Raw genomic sequence first — 23,251 nt, 5'->3', positions numbered from 1 at the left:
GAAATTGGATGCTTATTTCACACCATACAAAAAAATCAACTCAAAATGGATAAAAGGCTTAAATGTAAGATCTGAAACTGTAAAATATCTAGAAGAAAACAGGGGAAATCTTCATGACATTAGCTTTGGCAATAATTTCCTGGATACAAAATCAAAAGCACATGCAACAAAACAAAAAGAGACAAATGGGATTATGTCAAAATGAAAAGCCTCTGCACACCAAAGGAAACAATCAACAAAATGAAAAGGCAGGGCCGGCTCCGTGGCTTAGCGGTTAGGTGCGCGCGCTCTGATGCTGGCGGCCCGGGTTCGGATCCCGGGCACGCCCCAAGGCACCACTTCTCCGTCCAACCCGAGGCCGAGTCCCACGTACAGCAACTAGAAGGATGTGAACCTACGACATACAACTATCTACTGGGGCTTTGGGGGGAAAAAATGAATAAATAAAATCTTTAAAAAAAAAAAATGAAAAGGCAATCTGTGGAATGGGAGAAAACATTTCCAAACCACATATTGGATGAAGGGTCAATATTCAAAAAAATATACAGAACTACTACAATTCAATGGCAGAAAAACAAATAATCCAATTAAAAAATGGGCCAAGGGGGGGCCAGCCCAATGGCGCTGCAGTTATGTGCACTCACTCTGCTTCAGCGGCCAGGGGTTCGCAGGCCCGGATCCAAGGCACGCACCGATGCACCGCTGCTCAAGCCATGCTGCAGCGGCGTCCCATATAACGTAGAGGAGGTTGGGGACAGATGTTAGCCCAGGGCCCATCTTCCTCAGCAAAAAAGAGGAGGATTGGCATTGGATGTTAGCTCAGGCCTGATCTTCCTCACCAAAAAAAAAAAAAAAAAAGGCCAAGGAACTGAATAGACATTTCCTCAAAGAAGACATACAAATGGCCAACAGATATATGAAAAGGTGCTCACATAGCAGGGAAATATATTACTCATCATCAGGGAAATGCAAATCAAAACCGCCAAATGAGGTATCACCTCACACTTAAGATGACTTTTATCAGAAAAACAAAAAGATAACCAGGCCGGCCCCATGGCTTAGTGGTTAAGTGCGCGCACTCCGCTACTAGAGGCCCGGGGTCGGATCCAGGCGCGCACCAACGCATCGCTTCTCCGGCCATGCTGAGACCACATCCCACATACAGCAACTAGAAGGACGTGCAGCTATGACATACAACTATCTACTGGGGCTTTGGGGGGGAAAAACAAAAGGAGGAGGATTGGCAATAGATGTTAGCTCAGAGCTGGTCTTCCTCAGCAAAAAGAGGAGGATTAGCACGGATGTTAGCTCAGGGCTGATCTTCCTCACAAAAAAAAAAAAAAAAGATAACAAATGTTGATGAGGATGTAAAAAAAAGGGAACTCCTGTACACTGTTGGTGGGAATATAAATTGGTGTAGTCACTGTGGATGACAGTATAGAGTTCTTAAAAAAATTGAAAATAGAACTACCTCATGATCCATCAATTCCTCTTCTGGGTATATAACCAAAGGAACTGAATCAGGGTCTTGAAATGATATCTACGCTCCCATGTTCATTGCAGCATTGTTCACAATAGCAAGACATGGAAGCAACCTAAATGTCTATCAACAGATGAATGGATTAAAAAAATGTGGTATATACATACAATGGAATATTATTCAGCCTTAATAAAGAAGGAAACCCTGCCATTTTTGACAACATGGATGAACCTGGAGGACATTATGCTAAGTGAAATAAGCCAGACACAGAAGCACAAATACTACATCATACCACTTATATGATGAATCTAAAATAGTCAAACTGATAGAAACAGAGACTGGAATGGTGGTTGGCAGGGGGCTGAGGGGAGGGGTAAACAAGGAGGTATTATTTAAGTGTACAAATTTTCCTTACACAAAATGAGTAAGTCCTAGAGACCTACTGTACAGTATAGTTCCTATAGTTAGCAATATTGTATCATATATTTTAAAATTTTTTAAGAAAGTAGATCTTATGTTGTGTTCTTATCACAAAATAATAATAATAATAAATAAGAGGGCCGGAGGGAACTTTTGGAGGTGATGGATAGATTGTGGTGATGGTTTCACAAATGTGTACTTATCTCCAAACTCATCAAGTTGTAAACATTAATTATGTGTAGATTTTTATATGTAAAAGTAAAATACAACAGAAAAAAATGACTGAGCCCAAGTTCTCCTCTAATTCACAGGTAAATTTTTAAGCGTTATCTTTTCCAGGGCGCATCCAAACACTTTAAAAAGTGACATCTATTGTGTTTTCTTCCTCATCACAAAAGTAGTACATGACCGTTAAAGAAAATATAGAAATTAGGAAGCTTCTTCCTTTGAGGGCACCAAAGGGAAAGCCAAGCATCCTTCTCCATTCTGCCCTGCTCTCAGGATCCAAGTTGTGCCCTTCTCTGTCCTGACGCTCTCTCTTCATCCAGGTGTGGCTTCAAGAACCAGCTTAACCTGTTGGTCAATTAGTATCTGAAAAGTCAACTCAGTATCAACTACTCAAAAATTAAAACTACTGCTTTTGGTGCACTCTCTCTTCATCTATAACATGGCCTGATGAATTTTAGCTTTTATATTCTATGATTTGGTAACCACACAAAGTGACTCCATTTAACAATTTATTTTACTTAATTATTTGGGGGCTATATTTCACATCTAACTCATCTGGGAGATCCCCTTTAGATATGGACCCATGCAAAAGAAAATGTTCTCAGGAAATGTATATGGCATAATATAATGTTACATATTTTTTAAAGCAGAAACAGAAGTGTATATGAAATGTACAACAATGTTAAAATGCACAGATAATCAATGAACAGAATACAGGGCAGAGAATAAACAAACTTACCCAAATAAATTTGCCACTTGAAAATGGCATTTCAAAATAGTAGGGAAAGGGTGAATTTTTAGTAAATAATATTGAAGCATGAAGCTAACTATTTGGGGAAAAAAGAGCTGGATCCACATGTGTTTTTTAAAAAAATTAATTCCATATAGGTCAAAGATTAAAATGGAAAAAATAAATCACAAAGTATTAGGAGAAAACACAAGTGATTTTTTAAAATGTAATCTTGGGTTAAAATGGCCTGTTTGCTTGAGCAAGATACCAAAGCCAGAACTCATTAAAAAAAAAAAAAAAGACTGATTACTAACTACATATAGATTTAAAGCACTATGGACAAAGTACCATAAACAAAACAAAACAAAAAAATAAATGACTGAGGAAATATATTTGTATCACGTTTGACAAAGTTCTAATTTAATATATAAAGACAGGTCTAATTTATTTGTTGTATAAAAATTTTTTTATATTCTTCCAAATAAAAAAGAAAAATTCAATAGAAAAGTGGACAAAGAATATATACAGGCAGTGCTCTGACAGAGAAATGCAAATGATTCATAAATTTAAACAATAACACTCATTTGAAAGAATGCAAATTAAAAGAATGAGGTAACATTTGTCACCTATCAGACTGGCATAAATAACAACGTTGAATGATGTGCACACTCTTTGGAAGGCAGTTTTACAGTAGCTCTCAAAGTTCTTTTGACCCACAAATTCTTCTGCTGGGGATTTCTCCTACAGATAGACTCATACATATACAAAGAATACATATTTTCAAGGGTATTCATTTTAGCATTGTTTTAAATAACAAAAACATCTAGAGATAAGCTAAATGTTTATCAGTAGGAAATGGTTAAGTAAATGATGGTTTAGCCCTATGATGAAATGCCGTGAAGCCAATAAAAAGAATAAGGTAGATAGGGGTTGATTTGGAAGGATATCTAAAGTATATTAAGTGGGGAAAAAAAAGTATAGAAATGAATATATTATGCTTGTATTTAGACATATCACAAGATTTCTTGAAGGGTGAACAAGTGTGTCTGGTACATTGAACTGGCAGGACTTAAGGAGTAGAAGCATCAAAGCAACTTTATTTTTGGCTCCAACTGTCCCTTTACGTTTGCTGCTCAGTGGGGACGGTTCTGGCCTGTCCCTGGAATTTTCTGCTGACTTGTAGGTAATGAAAGTTCTACAGTCACTGTAAGATGCAAACTCAATCTCAGTTTACTAGACAGTCCCAGAAAATAACCGAGACTCCCAGCTTGATCGCATGTTGTCAGACGTGCTTCCCCAGTCCCGCCTCCTGTGGGCTGCCACTTGCAGCCCTCTTCCTTTTCTCTCTCCTTTCCTTATTCTTCCACCCCCTTATTTTCAATCTTGCTGTTATGATTTCTGAGCCAGCTTTAGTCAAAGCAAGGGGAGAGAGAGTAGTGGCAAGATAGGACAGTTGTCACTTAACTGGTGTGGTCTTAAGAGGGTTTCATGCCTCCAGGGTCTGGCAGATGTCTTAAGCTAACATTTTTCCCTCCTGAGAATATTTGTGCATTTTCCTCCAGCCACTGCTTCCCATCAGCCTCTGCTTTTCTGAGATGCCCCTCCAAGCAGCATACTTTCTCTGTTGGGGTCCCATTGCTCTTCCTTTGGCAGGACTTAAAACGGATCTAGGTGATTTTTCTTTCCCACATGGCCCATATCTGATATATGGGAATCAGCATGTCAGAAGGCTCAAGGCCCAAGAGAAGGCTCATGGGACTAACATAGAGTGAGAGAACAGAGACAGCCAAAGTGAGAGACAGAGAGACACTGACAGAGAGAGCCAGTTACATGAAAGGAGATTGGAGAATGAGGCAGCGACCAGATCATGCAGGCCTTGAGAATCTGAACCTTTGAATCTGAGGTACAATTCAATTCTAACAGGTTAATGGAGGATCTTCAATAAACATTTGTTGAGGGTTTTGTTTTTCTTTTTTCACGTACTTCTTGTACTTAACAGCTGCACAGTCAAGTTGAGGAGATAGACATATACACCAGTGCATTGCAGTACAATGTGGAGATACGCAAAGAAATCGAATGCACTGTGAGCAGAGGAGCCAGCCAACCCTGCCTAGTGGAGAAGCCAGAAAGGCTCCACAGAGAAGGGGTCATTTGGATCTATCAGGTCAAGAATAGCTGCTGGGTGGGACCCACTGGGCTGGTAGCAGTGTCTGATTAAATAACCAGGAACAATAAGGCCAGAAGTGATGTGAGAGCAGATGGAGGTGAGGGAAAGAAGAAGGAGGCAGATCCTGGATGATGGGGAAGGGGGATTTGGGGGCTGGAAAATGATATGAGGAGACAAACCAAAGTAGCCATTTTGGTTTCCCTTCCCTTCTCAGGGACTAAGTCCCTTCAGAGTGAGAACAGAGGAAAAGAACCCTCAATGGCTATCTCCACGGCAGCTTTTTTCTGACAGGTAAGAGTTGGCTTTGCACAAACGTGTGCCTCATTGCCAGGAAGTTTTCACAAGGCAGATTTGCCAGGGGAAGTCCTTGGAATCTCCTGGACTTCTTGCTTCCTTCCCGTAGGATGGGCTGTCGAAACCTCTAAGGCATAAAAGGCCCAGAGTATACATCTCAGGGGAAGCTGGCCAGGGATATGGGAGCAGTCACCATGGACCAGAAGCATCTCTGGGGAGGTGAGTGTGGGGCTGATAATTCAGCAGGAAAGTTAATGAGGAGGGAAGGGGTAACATAGACCTATGGAGGAAGTAATCTTGTTCCTCTCCTGGGACCTCAGTCTCTCTGTTCACCTCAGTATCAAAGCTGTTGAGCTAATACAACTGTCCTATGGGACCCATCTGACCTTTCCTAAATGGGGAAGGGAGCAGCAGTGGCCAGGATCCTTCGGATCATCAGGGTGTTCTCAGTCTGCATTCGCACAGAGGGGCCCCTTGTCCAGATTGGAGCTGGAGCTCAAGACAGGAAAGAGAAGAAGTTTTCTTGGTCTCTTGATGTACGAGCATTGTACTGGGAGTCACGTTTTTCGTGGGCTATGCTTTGGGTACATTTTAGAACTTTTGGGGAGCCCCACATTTCTCATCTGCATAATGATTTATTGGATTAAATGTTTTCTAGAATCACCCTTTCAACTCTAAAGTTCTGATCCAAAAGTCTGGCTTTTGTGGTGGCTGGGAATTTGGATGAGGGTGGGGATGAGACTAAATAAACCAGGCTATGGGTGAACAAGGGAAGTTTACCAGGAGGTGATGGGGTACATCTTGTGGAGGAAAAGAAGCCGTTTCAATGTGTCCTTACCTCTTTCATCTTGACTTTACTCTCCAGCCATGATTGCCCCCTTCATAAGGACAAGAGCCTTTCGAGTTCCCTGTTGAAGTTCTTATCCCTGGGCCCTTGGGAGAGTAGCCCACAAAGAGGTAGCACTTCAGATAAAGGCCTGGAGGCTGACCTGACAATAGATGTAGCAACTGGAATTCTCCTAATCATTTCGTGGGTGTGTGGAGGAACAGCTCCTTGCCTACTCTGCCTAAACAAGATGTGAATCAGCGCGAGAGAACCCTAGAGCCCTATTTCCCACCTCCAAGCTCTACAGAGGAGGCATTGGCTCCAGCAGCTGTGTCATCCAATGTTTTCTCTCATTTTTAACTGCCCTTTTCTCCATTTTCAGACCCTCAAGGTGTCCTAGTGTGGATAAGACTAAACAATGTCCCAAGGCTGGGGGGACACAGTTCAAGGAGTCTTGCCTGTTGAGTGAAGTTTCCAACACTCAGGGTCCTGTTCCTTCCTTCCATTTAGGAGGGTGAATTAAGGATAGAATAGCGCACCAGTCCTCCTTGGGGAGGTGTTCTACAGAGAAGAGGCTGGGCATGACTCAAACATGTAGGCTTAGAGAACTACCAGAGCCAGCTCACACTCCTCAATTCACTTTGCATTCTTTCAAGAGTTAGTTGTAGATAGGATAACCATTCATCTCAATTCACCCAGCACAGTTCTGGTCCAAGCTAGTGTCCCAGAAAAATTATTAATAATGCTCCTTTTCACTCTCTAAAGTGTTTCATTGGACAATAAACTATATGGTCACCCTACCTATATTCAACTCCAGACTAGACTGTGAGCCCTTTGAGTGCAGGGATGGCGTCAACTTTGTTTTAGTTTCCCCAGTTTCCAGAACAACACCTGGCACAGAGCAGTTGATTCAACAAATGTTTGTTGGATAAATGCATGAACAAATGAATTCCAAGTATAGAAAATGTTTCTTGGGCTGTAGAGTCCCCAAGATACTCAAGGGCTGGGGACCTCAAGGCCCTTTACAGAGACTACAGCAGATGTGGCTGGAGTGCCCAGAGGAAGTGCAGCTGTGCCCTGTATGTAGGCACACTCACATACTCACTGCTACAGTCTGAGACAGAAGAACCAGGTTTAGCTCAACAGATTTCTTTTCCCACCCATCTCTTACAGGTTTAGCGGTCTTGCTACTTCTTCAGGGAGGTAAGTAGTCAATGAGTCACTACTGCCTGGGTCTCCCAGGCCAGGTCCTTTCTAATGTTTGGTTTCTGTCTCTGCTTCGTTCTGTTTCTCTTAATTACTCTCCCAGATTCTGACACTAACATATTTATTACTCTGGGTTTTTGTTCTGTGTATCTCTTTGTGCATCCATGGTTCTGGTTCTATCTTTTGAGTCTCTCTCTCCCTCTCTCACATACCTACCTCAATGTTGTGTCTATCATCTCTCTGTTTCTCTATTTATCTCTCTGTGTCATCCATCCACCCATTCATGTTGAATCTCAGTGCTCTGTGGATGTTTTATATATTGATGATATCTTTGTCTCTCCACCTATTTCTTAACTGGGGTCTGGATGCTCAAGAGCCAGCACCAAGGGCTGAGGCTAAACAACCCTCAGAGGCTCTGGCTGAATAAGCAAAGGAGGTAATGGCTGTTTGGGGAGAAAACTGTGGTTTTCTGGGCTCTAAGGTAATAGCACTATGTTCCCATTGGCTCTCTTCACTGGCCCCCAGGATATGCCTACAAACTAGTTTGCTACTTCACCAACTGGTCGCAGAACCGGCAGGAACCAGGAAAGTTCACCCCTGAGAACATTGACCCCTTCCTATGTTCTCACCTCATCTACTCATTCGCCAGCATCAGTAAAAACAAGGTCATCATGAAGGACAAGAATGATGCGATGCTTTACCAGACCATCAACAGTCTCAAAATGAAGTCAGTAGGATGGGAGTGGGAAGCATCCAGGGTGGGTTTTGGAGGAGAGAAGTTAGTCTGAAACTGGGCCTAAGGCCTACTACCTCCATTAATTCATTCATTTGTTCAAATGTATTTCGTTGGGTATAATCCTGGTCCTACCTATTCTTCTCCCCAGTGCATCTTGCCTTCACCAAACTTAGCTGCTAAGCAGCCAGGGCCCATTTATCCATATTTTTCACATCAGGAATAAACCCCCTAGGCAGTTTTCCCTGGCAGCCAGTAGGGAAATAATCAGCTTATTCTTCTACTCCAGGAATCCCAAACTGAAAATTCTCTTGTCCATTGGAGGGTACCTGTTTGGTTCCAAAGGGTAAGAGCACAATCTCTCTATTTTATGTTCATTCTTCCATGTAATTTCTAACCATCACCACTTTTCCTCTTCTTGCGAAGAGACATTGAATTCGGCTTTAAAGATGTCTTCCCTTCGCCCAGATGGCAAAACTGATCTGGATTTTGTCACAAGTAGAGGCACAGCACTAGGTTTTCTGTGTCTTGGAAGGAATTCTGCAGCAGCTTAACACAAGCCCAGATTCTTAAGGCCTGGGAGAAACTGGGCTGGGGGCAGTATTCAGAAAACTCACAATTATTTACATGAAGGTTTTTGACCATATGGATGATGGGGAGATGGTTTTAGTTGGGAAATGCAATTTTTTAATTCACTTGGGGGTTTGACTTTGCACCAGGAGGATGGGTTGTGTGTTATTTCCACTTAAAACCTGGGCCTTGGCCAGCAGCAGTCAGCGGACCATGATGTTCTGGGTCCTTGCTGTGCAGCCAGCTGGCCCAAGAGCAGAGATACAGTCATATCTGCTTTGCTTTAAAAACAAAATAGCTATTAATACGAGGCGTACTTTATAAATTATAGTTCCTATTCACATGAAAATGATACCCCATTTACATCAAGAGCTTAATGTAAGGGTGAAATGCACCTTTTTGCAGACTTAAAATACAATTCATCTAATTTTGAATTTCTTCTGCTTTAATTTTTTAAAGTGATAACATTTTAAAAAGTCCAGAGATCTTAAGCTCAGCCAGGTGAGGCTTTCCGCTTTCCTGGGAAGTGTGATAGGACAACTTTCCCGTGCAGCTGGTCAGTACTCATTACAGCTGGAGCAAGCAGAGAAAAGAACTCGGCATACGAAGACCTACATAGATGAGCAAACTAGGGAAATTTAACAACCTCTCTGAGCTCAGTTCACCCATCTGTAAAATGTATATCACAACACCTAGTTCCTAAGGTGGTTGCAAGGATTTCGAACAAGGTCATGCCTGTCACATGCCTGGCTCAATTACCATCCAGTAAATGTCAACTTTTTCTTCTTTTTTTATCCTGAATATTTTCATCTATGAAATAATGAAATTGACCTAATTAATTTCTAAAGTCTCTACCAGTTCTAAAATTGTAGAATACTTAGCAACTCAATTCCTACACACAGAAAGAAGAAAGATCAACCTACCTAACTTTTCTGGTTCTGTGTTAACCTCACCATGAACTCCTCTCAATTATGAATGGGTTTCCACGGCAACTATCCTCCTAATTCCCAAATTCTCTCTCATTCCTAATACTTCCTTGAGTTTTGATTCAATTAAAAATATCTTCATTCATTCATTCTTACATGCATGCATTCATTCATTCAATACATAATTTATTGAGTGCCTGTTGAGTACCAGTTTAGTGGGCTTTGGAGATAGACAAATTTGGTTTGGATTTCCCTTTAGGGACATGCAAGCTGTATGCAAGTTATGTGGCTTCAGGCAAGTTCTTTAATGTCTCTATGCCTCAGTTTTTTAAAACTATACAATGAAGATAATACGGAATCTACTTCAGGGTGATGTTATGAGGGCAGGCAACACAAGCAAACTGTGTAGCATAGTGCTGATGTGCAACAAGGGCTCAATGATTGCAAGAATTATTGTTATATCATTAATGTTGTTATTATTAGGTAAATGGCAGGCTTTGTGCCAGGCGCTATGCGGAATACTTAAACATGTGTAACGACAGACTAGCTTCTGAGGAGCAAATTAGTAAATTTCTATTGAATAGTTGTTTTTCCTAAAATTGGAAGCTTCTGCCCTAGAGCCTCAGATGCAACTGCTTTCTAAAGAGGGTATTCCCTGCTTTTCTTCTAATCATTGTAAGCACTTTTGAAATACAAGAGAGAAGTTAGAAACCGATTTCTACCATGGTTTTCGAATAACAGGCCCGTTTCTTCCTATCTTTCCACTGTGCAGCTGAGATACATTCAGGGACCCAAACCTCAGTTTAATATTGACTGGAACAAAATGAATTCAGGACTGTAAATTTGCCTGGGGGTGGAAGGTGTTGTGAGAGGTGGGAAGTGACACAATTCAAAGGATATGTCCCCAGCAAAATACCAATATCTTGTCCACAGCTTTGGATTTTAAATGCTATTGGTGCCCTCTGTGTGGGCAGCTAAGAATTAACTTCATGGCTTAAGAATTCTAGTTCAGATGAATGCTGCTGTTTTCAGAGTCCTCCTTGCTGCTCATCAGAAGCCCTGAGACTGGGGAGATCCGGGTTGCCTATTTGTGACTGGGTTGCTTATTTGGGGAACATGAATGGAATTCCCAGTGATGTCCAGCTCTGTTTTCATGGAGCTCTCCAAAATGTGCTCCCTTGTAGGTTCATGAAGCAGGATTAGTATCCTCCATCCTGTTTTAGAGGTGGCCAGACTGGAAACCAGAGAGCGGGTTAGTGACGAAGTAGCCAATAGAAAGGACTCTGACCTGGGACTTGAACACAGATCTCCTGACCCTAAGCCTACCACACTACAAACTGCTTTTTCAAGGGTGTAAGATGTTAAAGAAAACCCGAGCTAGACAGTAGTTAAAGAGGTAAAAGCAGATTTTATTCAAGAAGTATTGCAATAGGGCAAAAGAGACCTAGGTATAGTACTGGCCTTAATTCTGAACACAGCAAAGGCGAGTGGGGATTTATATCCAAGGAGCAGGGTCAGGGGTGGGGGGCGGTGGCTGGAAAATTACTAAGAGGAAATATTAGGACTGGGGGATTCTTGCTAAACTGACTCAACAGGCTTCTTCCTGAAGGCAGGCCGGGGGATCAGATATCACCTGGGGGATGGTAGGATAGGAATTTGATCAGATATTGAGGGTGGTCTGGTATCAAGGGTGGGAGATTCTTGTTGAACTGACTTAGCAGGATTCTTGCTAAAACTGGACTCTGCAAAATGGACACGGAAGCCACAGGTCTCAGGACCTGGTTGAGAAGAGGGTTCAGAGGAGCCTGACTAAAGCTTGGTCAAGGAGAGTCTTTGTCAAAGGCAGCTCTATTACCCTGCAGGAAGGTCTGCAGAGATTCCAATCTTCCTCTACCTGACCTGATCAGTTTTCTGGCCCAACCGTCCTTCCTTTCCCTATCTGTTCCAAAAGGGGCAGCGGGTGGGATACACAAATGGTGGGAAAATATTGGGAAAGAGAAGACTATTTCAGGATTTCTGTGAAAAACATGTTGTGCTATGGATATCGCTTCTTTTTTCCAAAAATACCTGTATTGCTTCTATCCAGGTTCCATCCCATGGTTGATTCTTCTACATCACGCTTGAAGTTTATCAACTCTGTAATCCTGTTTCTGAGGAACCATAACTTTGATGGGCTGGATATAAGCTGGATCTACCCAGATCTGAAAGATAACACTCATTTCACTGTACTGATTCAAGTAAGCCAAACTCCATGGTACACTCAGTACCTTTAACAAGCAGAACTCATGGTCACACTAGAAGAAAAAAGGAAGAGATTGGCTGTGGTTGGAAGACATAGCCCCCACCTTCCAAAAGCCCCACTGATGGAGGAAAATCCCCTGGTCTTAATTTAGAACAAGGACAACATCAAAGAACAGAGCCTCCTTACACAAAAAACAAACAATGCCAAAACAGAGCAACATCCATATAAAAGAGTATGGGGCCATAGAATTTTCTGAGTACTGAGATAGCCTCGTAGAGGTTCTATCAGATAGATCAGAAAAGCTATCAGGAGGAAACCCGGATAGTTCTTTCCTGGGTGGAGTGAGGCTGGGGGTCCTCCTGCCCAATATGGAGAGATCCTGAGCAGATACAGGCGCAAGACATCCTCATGTGGGAATGTGGAGGAAAGAGTTGATCTCTTCCCTCTAATGTGGTTCTAGAAACGTCATAGATCTCAGGCAAGAACCTTAGCGTTGTACTCTGGGTGGAGGACTCTGACTCCTTGTTTCCTCGTTTTTCATAGGAGTTAGCAGAATCCTTTCAAAAGGATTTTGTAAAATCCACCAAAGAAAGGCTTCTCTTGACTGCAGGAGTGTCTGCAGGGAGGCAGATGATTGATAACAGCTATCAGATCAAGAAATTGGCAAAGTGAGTACCTCCTCCATCCCTCTGCCTCCAATCTGGTACATTCCAGTGATGCATGTCAGTATGTCTGAGGATTGAAGGGAGGAGGGAGAGCATGAGGGTCATTGTCCTAACCACATCATGCAGACAGGAACTTCTGTCTTTATGATCTTATGTCTTTAATTAGCCTTTATGGCTAATTTCAATCCTTATAACAGAATCCGAAACAAATACATATAATTGCTTCTACCTCTGCTCATCACAGAATCTCTTCTTTGTTTTTGGCACTCTAGAGAACTGGATTTCATCAACCTCCTGTCCTTTGACTTCCATGGGTCTTGGGAAAAGCCTCTTGTCACTGGCCACAACAGCCCTCTGAGAAAGGGGCAGCTAGACAGAAGGACAAGCTCCTACTACAATGTGGTAAGTTGTAAGGAGGAAGTGCAGTGGGGCACTGGCTGCGGGGAGGGGCTGAGGAGAGTTCAGCACATCTAGAGTGACTTCAGTCTTGGACTGAGGAGGAGATATGTGTCCAAGAGGGACTCAGAGCTAGTGAGAACAGGGGAAATGCTTTGACCAGGCACCTGGAAAATATCAGAAGACCTGGTAGTTGAAGTGCTCTGAGCTCTGTCTCTGGCCCAGAGTGTGAACCACTGCAGTTTTCTCTGGATTCTCCATCTTTGATACATTTCCTGGCACCCACATGGATGTACAGGACTTGGTACTCTCCTGTGTCCATCCATATTCCCTATTTAATTTGATTTTTAAAACAATCCTGTAAGGTTGGTCGGTCAGGAAGTGTTACTCTCACTTCACAGACGATGAAATGGAAGCCCAGAAAATTCAGTGGCCGTTCGAGGTCATGCTGATGTGAATTCCTGAAAAGTGGCAGAAAGTGGAAAGTCCAAGAAAAAAGACTTCATCAACAAAAAAATTTGTTATTGTTGTTCCAGTACATATATATATATGGACGTGTGTTCCTAAAATGTAGGGAGAAAAAATGCTGTCTGGGTTGCATATTTCCAGGCCTTCACATTTAAAGTTACTAAACTGATCAGTCCAAAGCTGGGTGTTCTGATTTCTAGTCTGGAGTTTTCTAGGACTCCACATGATCAAGTCACATCAGCCTCCTTCACTCCTTCCTCTCTCTCAGCTATCTTTAAGAATGAGGCATATCCTTATCTTCTCTAACCTTTTATTTTGCTCTGGAGGGCAGTAATGCCCAAACTAGCCTCTTGCCTCCCAACCTGCCCCCTTGGATCGGATGTCATTGTGAGGCCTTGCAGTCTAAGATTCTGGCTGCCGCCTTGCCCCCACCTTCGTCACTAAGCACAATTAGTCATAGTGTAGACAAATTCCATAAGCAATTGATTCAAAGGGGAGAGAAAGATGGTGACAATCTTGATTTCATGTTTTCTAGGTCACTTGCCTGATTTCTTTTGTGATCCACTGTCTAGTTTTCTTTCACGACTAGAAAAAGTTGAATTAGTCTCTTACTGCTGAAGAGCATTTAGTACATTAGAATAGGAATTCTGGTTCTGGTGGGACCATACTCACTCCACCAATGTAGAAAAAGAATCAAGGAGTCATCTCTGTGAAGTTTGGGATAGAGGCTAAGAAAGGCCTGACACCTTACTTTCCCCCACACATTGGGCCTCAGTCTATCTTCTCCTGCTAGGAATACGCCGTGGAATACTGGATAAATAAGGGAATGCCTGCGGAGAAGGTGATCATGGGCATCCCCATGTATGGACGCTCCTTCACACTGGCCTCTGCAGAAACTGCGTTGGGGGCCCCCGCCTCTGGGCCTGGAGCTGCTGGCCCCATCACCAAGTCTTCAGGCTTCCTGGCCTATTACGAGGTACCTGGAACCTCCCTGTGCCCTCAGCTGCCCCCTATGTCTGGGTAGGGGTTCCAGCTTCAATTTGACAATAATAGAGTAACACATCCTGAGTGCTGCAAAGGAAAGTACAAAGAACTATTGGAACATATAAAAGGAGCTCCTAACTCTGACTTGGGAGGGGGTCAGGGAATGTTTCCTGGAGGAAGTGACATTCGCTAAAATTGGAAGTGGGGATAGGTGGAAGAGAGTATGGGAGATTGAAAAAGGGAAACTGTCCCAGGTTTTTGACTTGGGCAATGAGGTGGATGGCAATGCCGTTTACTGAGATAAGGAAGACTGGAGAAGGAGCAGAGTGGGCATTGGCCCTGATCATGAGATCAGTTTTGGACATTCTGAGTTTGAGGAGCCCGTGGGACATCTAAATGCCTGTGGGACATATAGATAAAAAGTGAGTGGTTGGGTATATGGGTTTGGATCACAAGAGGCCAGTCTGTGCTAGAGATGTTGATTCTAAAATCATCAGCATAAAGACTGTATTTGAAGCCAAAGCATATGAGAGAAGTGAATAGGGTCCAAGACAAAACCCATGGACCTCTTGCACCTAAGGGATAGGCAGATGAAGAGGACCCCATTAAGGAAGCTGAGAAGATCAACAAGGAAGGTAAGAGGAATGCATACATTTTGTGCCACAGAGCTTAGAGAAGCAAATATTTCAAGGAGGAAGTGGGAAAATGTCTCAGATTTTGTCCAGAAGACAGATAGGCTTAGTATCATAGGGATAACAATCAAAGTTGTTCAGCTGATTAGACTGTCATTTCTTTCTGCCCCTCGATCTGGGGAAATTTCAAAAAAAAAAAAGCATGGGGACACTAGATATCAAACAATAATTCAACCAACAAACTCTTGGGACACTCCCATATCCCAAATAGTGGGTACTGTGGGAGCTAGAAGTAAGTAATTCTTCATCCTTGTCTCAAAGGGCTTGTCGTCAAGGTGGAAAGAATGTAGAATACAAATGTAACTAATTAAACAAGAGTTTAAAAACAAGATAACTATAATAGTTAATAAAATAACAGAGGTATTGTAAAACAAGATGTGATTAAGTGGCCAATGAGTGATGTGGAGGGCCATGAATTCAGAGATGGGTGACTGGAGAAGGCTCCACAGACTAGGAGAGATATGTGATGGGCCTTGAAGAAAGGATAGGAGTTTGATCAGACAGAGGAAAGAATATTATCCTACATCCTAGTCTCCCCTTGGAGTGCTAGCCTGACCTCTCATCTTGGGTGTGGGCATGGCATGAGTCCATATTGAGTGACTTGGCATCCACTGAAGTACTCAATCAATGTAATGCTCAATTTTTCCCCTCATCTCACACGGGAATGGTTCAGGCACCCTCAATGCAGTTGGCAAAGGGATGTGGAATGGGTCATCATGAGAGTCCTCATTGAATCTCAGGGTGCCTGACATTGAAGGGAGAAAGAAAAGCTGACCCATCCTTGGGTAGCTCTTGTTTGATAGCAACAATACTCTTAATATAAGAGATAGAGAGGTCATTGCTCAGAATCTGCTGGTGGGATTTTAATGTGGACCACTGGATACACACTCCCTCATCTCATGGAAAGTTTAATTTGATTATTCAGTTTATCACTCTAGGTCATTATAACTTTGCCAAATTGATATTTGCTTAAATATTCCGCTTTCCATTTTATACCCTCATTGAGGCAAGCGTGAGTGTAAATAATCCAAAAAGAGTAAGCAAACCAACATGAATTTTCTGTGTGACTCTGAAATGCATTTTTTTCACTGGAGATTTATCTTTTTTAGTAGCTCTTACTTATGCTAACAGAAAGAGAGAATAGCTGATGATTGACGTGGGGATCCCAGGACAGGCATATTGGGAATGGGAAGGGACAGAGGGGGAATACTAGGATTGAATTGGGGATAAACTACAAGGTGGGGAATGATAGTGATGGTCCTCACAATATCATATATTTATAGAGCTCTTTACTGTTTTCAAAGTTTTTTTTTTTTTTTTCTAACGTATTAGTTCATTTGATCCTAACAGCAATATCGTAAGGCAGGTATATAAGAGACATTATTATAATTATTTCCATTTTGCAAATGAAGAAATGAGAAGATTTACTGGTCAGTTCCAGTCAGGTCTGATCTGGAACTCAAGTATTGTCTGCCCTCTAGCTGTTTGTGTCTCCTCCTAATGAGGCCTTAAGCACAAAGAGTTCTCAGTGGTTCACAGTGGACCATCCATTCTGTATGTTGTATCAGGTCATTTCTCTCATTGTCTGATCCCTGGGATAAAGGTTCTGATATTGTCTCCAAGACCCTAGTGGCTTATTCGCCCTTTCTACCTCAATAGGTTTCAAGAAGAGTCCTGAACTGACTCTCTTGCTCCCCCTTTCCCCGCCAGATCTGCCAGTTCCTGCAAGGAGCCAAGATCACAAGGCTCCAGGATCAGCAGGTTCCCTATGCAGTCAAGGGGAACCAGTGGGTGGGCTATGATGACATGAAGAGTGTGGAGAACAAGGTATGTTGGCAAGAGGGTCAGGGACAGGAGAACACTCATTTGGGTGGGGAATGGAGTATGTAGTCAAATGCCTCAATACTCTCTTGAGTGAGAGAAACTTCTGGGGCCCCACTCTAGGATGGGATCCAGTGGCCTCTGTGGCCCTAGTCTAGTGATGACCCTAAGCCACACCTGTGCACACCTATGGTACAGGCAGGAGAGGTGGAAAAGATTCAAGAAAGAGTTGAGAATAAAGGGAGAAGTGAGAAGTGGAGAGAAGAGAGGAGTGAGGAGAAGGGAAAGGGAATAAAGGAGACATTGGTGCCTGTATAGAGTAGTTATCTACCTCATTGATCATCTCAGGGCAAATCTTTTAGTCCTTCTCATGGATTACCTCTCTAGGAGGCTCCAGCTTTCGGATCCTACCAGTTCTTAGACCTTGGCAAGACATTTGTTTGCCTTCCATGCTTAGAGCAGAAAGGAGGCATCAGTGTAATTGACAACCCCAGGCCACTTGTCTTGCTAGTGGCTTCCTAGTTTCTACCCCCATCCTGGGGAGTTTTCAGAGCCTCCAAGAACACTGAATCTGGGGTGTGGTGACTCCATGAGCCAGAATGAGTGGTAGTTAATAGTGGGTGGCCCTTTCTTGATCTCATAAACCTCCCTGAGCAACTCTTCCCTTTGGGAGTCCCTAACTCCATAAGCTATAAGTCTACTGCTGCATTCTAAATTTAAATGCTCATCTGAACCTGAGTTGTGTCATGGGCCTTTAAGGGCCTCTTCTAACCTCTGTATGTCTCTCTCTGCCCCCCACAGGTTCAGTTCCTAAAGAATTTAAACCTAGGAGGGGCCATGATCTGGTCTATTGACTTGGATGACTTTACTGGCAAATCCTGCAGCAAGGGCTCCTACCCCCTTGTCCAAACTGTCAAGAGAAACCTTGGCTCCCTATGAAGGTAACAGAGTCCAGGACGGGCTGGGGGTGGGAGGAGAGCTGGGCAGAGTGGGACACAGGGACTGGGGGGAGATCATCTTCACATATTTGGACTGATCCTTTCTTATACTCCTGTGGACCTTCTGTCTTGTTTTATTTAGGCCGGTTCTGTCCTTTTGGTGGGCTTCCCACAGACTTTTAAAATAACAACAACAATAATTTTGACTACCATTTATTGAGCACAGTCTGAGCTAAGTGTTATCTTTATATGTACAGTGGGGTAAACATTGACTCCATCATAATTCTTCATTACAAAATCATCAGCCTGTTTTAATTTTCTAAATCAGAATGAACATGATCCTATGCCCTTCACTCACTGCACTGATGAGAAATCCAATCTCAACCATTAGTAACACGCCCTCCCCCACCCACAGCTCACCTTACTTTAGCCTAGACATTCAGGAGTTCCCACGGACATTACTGATAGGCTCTTGTCCAAACCTACCTAGTGCCTTAAAGGCAGGTGGTTTGCCTGCTGCTCCATCCCTGGATCCCAGGCTCCCTATGTTCATCATGTATCCTCTTGCACAGGTGAGAGCTGTTGCTGACCAACCAGCCATGCTGAGGACCATCAGAGTGGAGGAGCAGAGGACTGGGGACCACTGCAGACAGTTGACTGGAGAGGATTGGCCGTGCTGTCCTAGAGAAGGGCCCAGAGCAGTTTGAAATCTCCTGGAGTAGATGATTGGGCAGCTCCCTTCCAGCTCTGAGCATCTATGGTTTAGTAACTTGATTCAGGCCTCAAGTTATTGACTTGGGCTTTAAAATATTCTTCCTTTTGTTTCTAGGATTTACTTACAGCTGAACAGGCAAGGTGACCTCGCTGCCTCCTCCCTCTCCCTGAATTCTTGTGTGGAATTCTTAGAGGTTGGAAGAGGCCTTCCAGATCTCTCTCCTCCATGCCTCCCCTTGACTTTCTTTCAGACCTGGGGCTGGGCCTGGCTTTGTTTGCCTGCAGCTGCTGACTTGTTGTCCTGAGACACAATAAAAAAATCATTTTGCTCCAGCAAATGTGGCCTCATTTGTGCAATCCTTGACCCTGTGGTCTAAGGCTGTCCTGTCCCTACTATTTGTGGGGCCCAATGCTAGAGTACAAATGGAGGCCTGCAGGTCATGTTTAAATGTTTAAAAGAGCTAACTGTTAATGTATGATTTATTCTCCTGTATTAACAAATATGATTTCACAACAACCTAGAAGATCAGGCTGGAATTTAGAATTCTCAGACTGCTCAGAATTCTGTACCAGCATGTGGCAGCATGTGCCCTCGGCTCCCAGCCCCCAGACAACCCCCTCTTTTCCCACCTTCAGCTCTGTCTCACAGAGCAGGGGCTTCACACACCCACTTGTAGATGTCTTAGTCTTTGTATCCAAGCTTCATTTACACCCCACACCCACCTCTAATACACACACACACACACACACACACACACGCAGATCTTCTGGGCTAGGCATGTGCACATCAGCCTTGTAATCCATACTTAGGATGATGGGACCAGGGAGAAGGCCTGTACAGGCCCTGAAAGTGGGCATAGGCTATTTGGGCTGCTTGGGCAGGAATCCTGGGTATGTGGATCATAGTTTAGAAGAGGAGGGATGTGAGCTCCAGGTGGATGTGCCCTTAGCCCTGCAATCTCCTCACCTCATGGCAAGGGGTGTAGCTGAAAGAGGACCAGAGTGGAACCATCAAAAGCAGGGGGCAGCAAACTATGGCCAATGGGTCCAATCCAGCCCACTGCCTGTTTTTGTAAATAAAATTTTATTGGAACTCAGCTATGCCCAATTTGTTTACATATTGCCTATGGCTGCTTTCTTCTACAATGGCAGGGTAGAGAAGTTGCAACAGAGACAGCACATCCTGCGAAGCCTAAAATATTGCTTTCTGGCCTTTTACAGAGAAGTTTATAATTCTTCCCCTAACATGATGGTCAAACCAGGGACTAAAGCTGCTCAGGTCTGAGGCTGTTTCTGAGTTCAGACACTCTAATTTCAGGATAAATTGTATTTTCCCCCATTCTCTCACTTCTCTTCTAATCCTTTCCTTCTAGAAAAATTACTTTTTTCCTAAACTTTGAACAACACTTTCACGTGCATATTTAATTCTCATGGCTTAGGAAGGAGGTCAGATAAGCTCAATATGCAGATAAGCTAAGTGGGGTCAGGGAATGTGAGGTCATATATCTGAGTGGTGGCACCACCAGAATTTCTGCAGAGAAGGGGCTTAGAGATGACTACATGATCTGAAGGAGACTGACAGTGGGAATACTAGGGGATTTATTTCAAAACTGATTTGAATATTCCCTTATGACTGAGAAAACACCAGATGTATATACCAAAGAGCAAGGGTGGCCAGCACTGTAGAGATCAGGGGAACTTAGTCCTCAAGGCTCCCAAAATACTGACCCAGTGCTCAGATCTTCTTACTATAAGGTAGACATTGCTTGGGGCACCTCTCTGGTTTTCTAACTCTGGGTCAGTCCTCTTTTTCCTCTGGTCATTGTGTTCTCAAAAAGCCCAAGATCGGAGTAATTAAGAGCACAGTCTGGAGTTAGACTGCCTGGGTTTACATTCTGGCTTTGTCACTAACTTACTGGCTGTGTCACTTTGGGCAAGTTATTTAGCTTCTCTGTACCCGTTTCCTCATCTGTAAAATGGGGATAATAAGTGTACCTATCTTCCAGAGATATGACGAGAAAGTAAGTTAATATTTGAAAGCATTTAGGCTAGTACATGACACATCACGAACATTATTTGTGTTTGTTGCTACTTTGATTATCATGAACAGCTGCCCAACACATTAACCTTGGCCTTGCATGGAGCCTAAGAGTCCGTCAAAGGTCTGTGCCCTGGGATCCAAGCCCTGATCTCTATGGAGCCCTCTCTCATGCCTGCTGTGAGGAGGGAACCACTCGCTTTGCAAACAGCCAGGAAAAGATTAAGGAGATTAGGGCCTCTTATTTAGCTGAGGTTGGAGAGGGACCCTGGTCAGCCTTTTTTCCCCCTAGACAACCCCTTTAAGGAGAACTTTTAAGGCCAAGAGTCCTCTGCTAGAGAGGAACCATATGTGAGGGTTGCATGGGGGTGGTGTGAGTGAGAGGCAGCTGGGCACAAGAACCCAGGCCCCAGGGGCGGGCTGTCTCTGCTTGGGTCACAGCTCTGCTACATCTCAGTGTGACCTTCAGCAGTTTACTTAGTCTCCTTGTGCCTCAGTTTTCCTACTCTGTACAATAGATAATAATAACAGCATCTGCCTCAAAGGGTTGTTTGGAGGATTAAATGAATTAATACCTGTGAAGTACCTGGCACATTGTATGTGCTGAATGAATATTAGCTGTTATTATTATTTTCAAGTCTGGTCCAGTTCTAGTTAGTTAATGCTTCATGTTCTCGGCCGTCAATGACTAGTGCTCAGACAGAGGCCAACTGAGTCGAGGGCATGGGAAGGATCGGGGAGACTGTGGCTAACAGCTCCAGGAGAGCCATCAGCCCTTCCTACTTGTATTGAAGTCTGTAGGCCCCATTTCTGTGTTCTCTGTGAACCCAGATTGCCCTTAAATTGGTCTGGATTTGAAGTTCCCAGGGGTCTGATCAGCATCTTTCAGAAGATCTTGAAAACTCAAGAAAACTGGAAGATCTCTAAGTGGGAGGTGTCCCCACATTCCTCTCGTGTGCGCTAGGAGTGCAGCCAGCAGTGCCACCCATCCTAACTGGGATTTTAGTTGAGTTGGGTGGATGTCCTGGGGCTGGTGTCAGTGCCAAAGGTACAACCAGGCCCACTGGGTAGGAGAGCCTGCCACACCTTTCCTCCTCTCATTGCCTCTAGGGCTGAGTGACCCTCTAATATGGTCTGGACACCTGTGATGTGGCATCATGGTGGGCTTCCTGTAGGCGCATCCCTTTCTGTATGGGTAGCTAGGCTCGGAGTGGAGTGAGGAAGGTTCTACAACATTGTGATTTTCAGAGCCTTGATCCACAGGCATTTGTGCAGCTGTCTTTTCTTTGATTTACATGGCTCCCTGGGGCCTTGTCTCAGGCCTTGCTGCTTCTCCCTTCTGAATCAGAGCCTAATTAGAAATGTCTGCCCCTCATTGAGAAAAGGAATTTTCTCAATCCTTTGTAAACCTGCAAACTTCAATTAAACAGAAGCAACCTTGGAAAGTGACGCTTTCTCACTCCAATTTGGTGAAACCTCATGAACTTCTAGCCACTATCCAATGTCTATTGCTACAATAGAATCAAGGAGTTGAAGTCTGGACAGGGGTCCCTACCATTGGCTAGGGATAAAGCCCGGCCGAATGGCGGCCTGACTTCCCTTGTCCATACTCCTCCACTAGGGTCCAGTTGATCTCTTTTGACACATGGGACCCACTCTGACCTGAAATGACTTTGAACCCTAGGCCAGCCTCACACCTGTGCCATGCCATTTTCCTAAATGTACCTTCGGTCAACAGCCTTTTAAGGCTGGTATCACTGAGTCTCCATTGTGTCCTGGGGTTGATTACCAAAGAAGGAAAACACAGATAAGATTCAGGGGGTAAATGGAGCCGTGTGCCCCCCAATGCCTTTATTCCTGATCTCCCACCCTGCCTGCAGAGGGGAGCCAGGTGCAGAGTGGGAAGACCTTCAGTGTTTCCTTCAGTGTTGAGTGCCCATTCAGGCCTGGAACTCGCATTTAGGAGTTCCTGTCAAAATGAGCAAATTGCTGATTCTTGGTGGTGAGTCTTTCCTAGGCAGCCCAGTTGAGCTTTCAGAGTAGCTGCTTTTTCTCCTCCATTCACTCTGCCTCCACACACTATCTGTGCTCCAAGGCCTCCTGCATTGTCTCCTTTCTCTCTTGCAGCCTCCTTGGGTTCATAACCCAGTGAGGAAGGAAGGAAGGAAGGAAGAGAGGCAGGCAGGCAGGCAGGAAGGAAGGAAAAAGGAAGGCAGGAAGGAAGGAAGGAAGGGAAGGAGGGAGGGAGGGAGAGAGGGGAGAAAAAAAAAGGGAGGGAGGAAGGTAGGGCCCACGGAGCACCTGAGGGCTTCAGATGGGAGGGAAAAAGGATAACTCTGGTGAACCAGGACAAGGCTATTTCCCCTGTGTAGATGACAGACGACTTGGGCTAGCCCCTCCAATTCTAATGTTCTGTGATTCCTCCTCCCTGCCAGCCATAGAGCAGGAGCTCAATGCATAGACTTGACCAAGGATTAATCAACAAACAGGAGCAATCAGCAGAAAAAATGGATGAGGCAGATGTTTTCCTGTATGTATATTCCGGGCACAGGTGTGAGGGGGCTGGGGACAGAGGCAGAAAAAGCTTTAAAGACTAATGCAGTTCCTCCAGTGCTAACTCCTTTCCAGAGATGATGACCAAACTGTGGATAGGAGCCCATGAGAGTGATCATTGTGTCACGCAGAACAGTTCATCCTGGGTATGGTTGGGTGG

General features: G+C 43.9%; 1 protein-coding gene across 2 annotated transcripts; it reads left to right on the top strand.

The window, feature by feature from the left end:
- The first annotated feature begins 5,498 nt into the window (after window positions 1-5,498).
- On the top strand, window positions 5,499-17,787 carry CHI3L2 (chitinase 3 like 2). Of its 2 annotated transcripts, XM_014780121.2 has the most exons (10): window positions 5,499-5,538; window positions 7,319-7,348; window positions 7,877-8,078; window positions 8,374-8,430; window positions 11,667-11,817; window positions 12,366-12,490; window positions 12,760-12,889; window positions 14,145-14,327; window positions 16,738-16,854; window positions 17,650-17,787. In XM_014780121.2, the coding sequence occupies exons 1-10, from the start codon at window positions 5,499-5,501 to the stop codon at window positions 17,785-17,787; spliced, it is 1,173 nt and encodes a 390-aa protein (XP_014635607.2). The 2 variants fall into 2 exon arrangements, with proteins under 2 accessions (XP_014635607.2, XP_087275938.1); XM_087419812.1 differs by lacking the exon at window positions 7,319-7,348.
- Window positions 17,788-23,251: the final 5,464 nt, after the last annotated feature.

Source organism: Ceratotherium simum, chromosome 2, assembly GCF_057802395.1.
Source record: "Ceratotherium simum simum isolate JZ-2026a chromosome 2, ASM5780239v1, whole genome shotgun sequence".
NCBI classification, from domain to species: domain Eukaryota; kingdom Metazoa; phylum Chordata; class Mammalia; order Perissodactyla; family Rhinocerotidae; genus Ceratotherium; species Ceratotherium simum.
Note: the sequence above shows the minus strand (reverse complement) of the source record. Positions and strands in the feature narration are given on the sequence as shown.